Source organism: Condylura cristata, unplaced genomic scaffold (genome assembly GCF_000260355.1).
Source record: "Condylura cristata isolate star-nosed mole 26May11 unplaced genomic scaffold, ConCri1.0 scaffold00041, whole genome shotgun sequence".
NCBI classification, from domain to species: Eukaryota; Metazoa; Chordata; class Mammalia; order Eulipotyphla; family Talpidae; genus Condylura; species Condylura cristata.
Genome location: NW_004567142.1, coordinates 5,253,055 through 5,256,791, shown reverse-complemented (window position 1 = coordinate 5,256,791; position 3,737 = coordinate 5,253,055). Strand labels below are relative to the sequence as shown.

The 3,737-nt window shown below is 61.5% G+C and overlaps 1 protein-coding gene across 1 annotated transcript in view; it reads right to left on the bottom strand.

Moving 5' to 3' along the window:
• Nucleotides 1-3,737, bottom strand: part of MYH14 (myosin, heavy chain 14, non-muscle) — a 57,379-nt gene that overhangs the window by 52,699 nt on the left and 943 nt on the right. The window contains exon 2 of the mRNA XM_012733516.1: nucleotides 4-121. Within this exon, the coding sequence (XP_012588970.1) occupies nucleotides 4-118 (115 nt within the window). The 5' untranslated portion in view covers nucleotides 119-121. The remainder of the gene's footprint in view (nucleotides 1-3; nucleotides 122-3,737) is intronic.

The following is a 3,737-nucleotide window of genomic DNA, read 5'->3' as shown; positions in this document are numbered from 1 at the left end:
CGCCGCCCCCCGCGCCAGGCCCGCGGGGCGCGAAGAGGTAAGGCTGGGCCGCCTCGGGCACCGGGCTCGGCTTCAGGGCGCCCTTCTGCCCGGGCACGGTCATGGTCACTGCCGCCATGGTCTGCAGGGGGAGACACGAGAGTGGGGTTCAGCGGGGGCTCCATGCAGCCTTCTGTGCCACCTCTCTTCGCGCCTGCAAGGGTGGCCGGGTGCCCCGCCTGATTCCAGTCACTCACCGCGCTGCCCATCGTTCATTCACTGATTATTTAATAAAGACAGGCAGTGAGCCAGGCATTGGCGGCAGAGCAAAGAACATTCCAGAAAAAGATGCGGGCTTTCCTGAGGTGTTTACATTCTAGCTGGTGCTTGGACATTCCAGAGCCCCCCCTCTCCTCTTGGGGGGGGGGGATCCCGGCCTGCGGGTTCCCCCTCCCCTCTCACCAGACCCAACCTGCCTGTTCAGCACCCCACAGGGGGCTGCTGGCTCCTGGCTGGGGAACCCCAACCTGAGGCCAACCTGAGGCGCAGCTGAGTTATGCGCACACCTGGTTTCCAAAACTCAGTGCAGCAAAGGGCTCGCTGGTATTTTCCCTCAGATGTCTGCAGCAGTGACAGTCGCTCGAATCTACTGAGCTGAGGAAAACCCGCGAGCACCATTAGCGTCCTTGTTGCTTTCTGCTTTTTTAACTCTTAGTGCGGCTACTGGAACATTTTAAATAACACACTTGGGCTTGCATCACATTCCTATTGGGCAGCTCGGCTCTAACCCCAGGAGACAGATAAAAAGATAAACGAGTAAATTACACAGTGGGTTAAGTGGTGAGAAATACCAGGAGAAAAATAAAGCCGGGAATGGCGAGTGTTGGGGTGAGTGATGCTCAGGTTTTAATTGGGGTGGCCAAGGAAAACTCTCTGATGTGGGATTTGAACAAAGACCAGAGGGAGATGAAGGGAGCGAGTCATGGGAAAGTAGAGAGGAAAAGCATGGCAGGCTGGGGAGACAGCCAGTCCCACTCCCTGGGGCAGGAGTGTGGCCGGGCCCTGGCCCTGCAGGGCCAGTGTGGCTGTGGCCAAGTGAGAGGGTGATGGGAGGGGGAGGCATGGGGTCAGCCTGGGTCCCGGTGGGGACTCTGACCTCTTAGATGTGAGCCCTAAGAGGCTATCACTCAGGACCCCTGGCTACCTGTCACCCCCTTGAATTTCATCCCTCAGTTAACATAGCAGTTCCTCCCCCCCCTTCCCTGAGACCTGGCTTCCTTCTCTTTGTCGTGGGGAGACTAGGCCGTTCATTCACCCCTCTGTTCAGTCAGCATTCCCTGAAGGCATCAAGTGCCAGGCTCATCATCATCCTCACGCCGTGAGCCTGCCACCCAAATGCCGAGGCACGCGGTACAGTGGTGATCTGCCTCTTGCCTCAGACGATCGCAAGCCAAGGGGCGTTCGGGGAGGCGGTGGCTGAGCCAGAGCCAGACGCGTCCAGCCCTCCAAGGAGCCCCAGACAGCACCCAGACAGCACCGCCAGCCTGCTGAAGCCCTGCGGTCTAGGGAAGCGCTCCCGGCCCCCACGAGCAAGTCAGCCTCCAGGCCCCCACTGCCTCACGTCCCCCCACTGACGACCACCCAGCCACATCTGTCACCCAGCACTGCAGGGGTGTGCTCTCTGTTCCTCCAGCCCCGGAGACACCGGCCGGCTGGTGCGGTCCCTCCAAACACCATCTCCCCCAGAGACACCTCAGGTCAGACTCCGCAGTCTTCCCCTGAGATGTCTCCTACTGGAAACTGAGCTCCAGACACAGGCCACTGCTGCTGGACCCCTCTCCTCACAGGCCCCTGCAGGCTGGCTGGCACCCAGGGGCACGGATGTGCTTAGAGTTCAAGCCCTGGGCCCCCAAACTCTCAGAGTGCAGGTCTCTCCATCATGGGACGGCATTTCTCCACCTCCCAGGCCCCAGTGAACAAGGCCCTCACAGGGCGCTTGTGTGGCCTTGATCTGCCCACAGCCAACCTCCATCCCCAGGACTTTACCCCCACCCTCACCCCACCCCACCCCACCCACTTCCTCTGTAGCCTTTGACCAGGAAGGGTTTGGTACTTTTTGCAATCACCCAGCCCCATGCGTCCCTCTCCACAGCCAAGACTCTGGTCCTAGAACACCCCTCCCCCCAATGCAGGAGTCTGCGCCAACAGCACCCGAATCCTCCAGGACCAGGGAGTCTAACCCCCAGGCCCTCCCTTGGGCGCAGGAGCCAAGACCCCCTCACCTCTCTGTGACCGGCTAGAAGGAGGATGCCCCGGACATCCCAGGTTCTGAGCCACACAGCCAGAGTCTGAGCCTTTCAGCAGCTGCCCTGACCCACAGGGCTGCCTCTGCCAGTGGGCAGGTGCTTTCACCTGCCCTGGGAGGGGCAGAGACTGCTGGGCTGGAAAGCAAAAGGTGCCAGGGACCCGCCCCACGCCAGAGCTGGAGTCCTTGGCATCCAGCCCTCTGACCTCAGCCTAGTGCTAGGCTTCAGGAGTTCCCTGCCCCCAGATCTGAACTCTGGGGGTCCTAGCCTTGCCCCCTCGGGCCCAGTTGGCCAGAGCGCTAGCCCCTCCTCCTCAGACCGGGGAGTTCAGACCCAGCCCCTCCTCCTAGGCACCTAAGTCAGACCTCAGTCCTTCCTCCTTCCAGACCCAGGAAGCCGGCCCCCACCCACCCGCAGTCCTGGCCCCAGAGCTTGTTCCCGGGAGCCGGAGGCAGCGACAGAGTACTCCTCCAGCCGTGGGATTGGCCACGGGAGCGCCGGCCCCAGCCCCGGCCCCCAACTCCCCTTCTCAACTCAGGAGTCCGAGCGTCCAAACCCGTCTCCCAGAGACCCAAACCACAGAGTCCCGGCCCCCCTCAACCAGCGACCCTCCTGGCTACCTGCGAGCCCCCGCCGGTGCAGGAAGCGGGGAGATGGGGAGGGGCGCGGGATTCCCGGGTCTGCTGGGGAGCTCTCAGGTGTGGCTACCTCCTCGGTCCAGCGCGGGGCGGGGCCACGTCGCGTCTCCGGGAGAAAGCCCGGCTCTGATGTCACCCAGCAGCACCTGCCCGGCTCACGAAGGGGGCGGGTCGAGGAGTTCCAAAGCCCAGACTAGGGCGGGGAAGCGGGAAAGCCTGTGCCGGGGCGCTCCGCTCCGGGGATGACCACGCGGCCCCTCGTCCCCCTGCCGGGCTGAGGTCAAGGGCCCGCCCGCCAAGAGGGTCAGGGCAGGGTTCACTCCTGTTGGAGGTTTCCTGGCCTCGGTGAATAAAATTCTGGGGGAGAAAGTGTCTAGCCCTGATGTCATTTAATGTCTCTGAGCTTCAGTCTGGAAATGAAACAATGCAAGGCGCAAGAGGGGACAGGGAGGACGGAGGAAGAGGACAAAATATAATTCTGGTCCCCTCGCAGCAGTCTTTAGCGGGGGTATGAGGACGACAGAGTGATAGCACACCTATGGCGCTTCAGGTGTTCTCAGCCCCTGGCCAGTTTTAACTCGGAAGATCTAACAACCTGGGAGGGAGGAGAAAGGAGTGACCAGCATCTCCCTTCTCCGATGGGGAAAGTGAGAGTGGAGAGGCGGGTAATTAATGCCACAAGGCCAGCTGTGGGCAGGAAGTGGCGCTGGGATTTAAGCCAGAACTTAGCTGTCACTCTAGAGAGGGGGTCTGGGGAGAAGTACTAGGTCCTCAAAGATGTCTGTTCCTCCTCCCAGTTGGCAACTCTCAGACC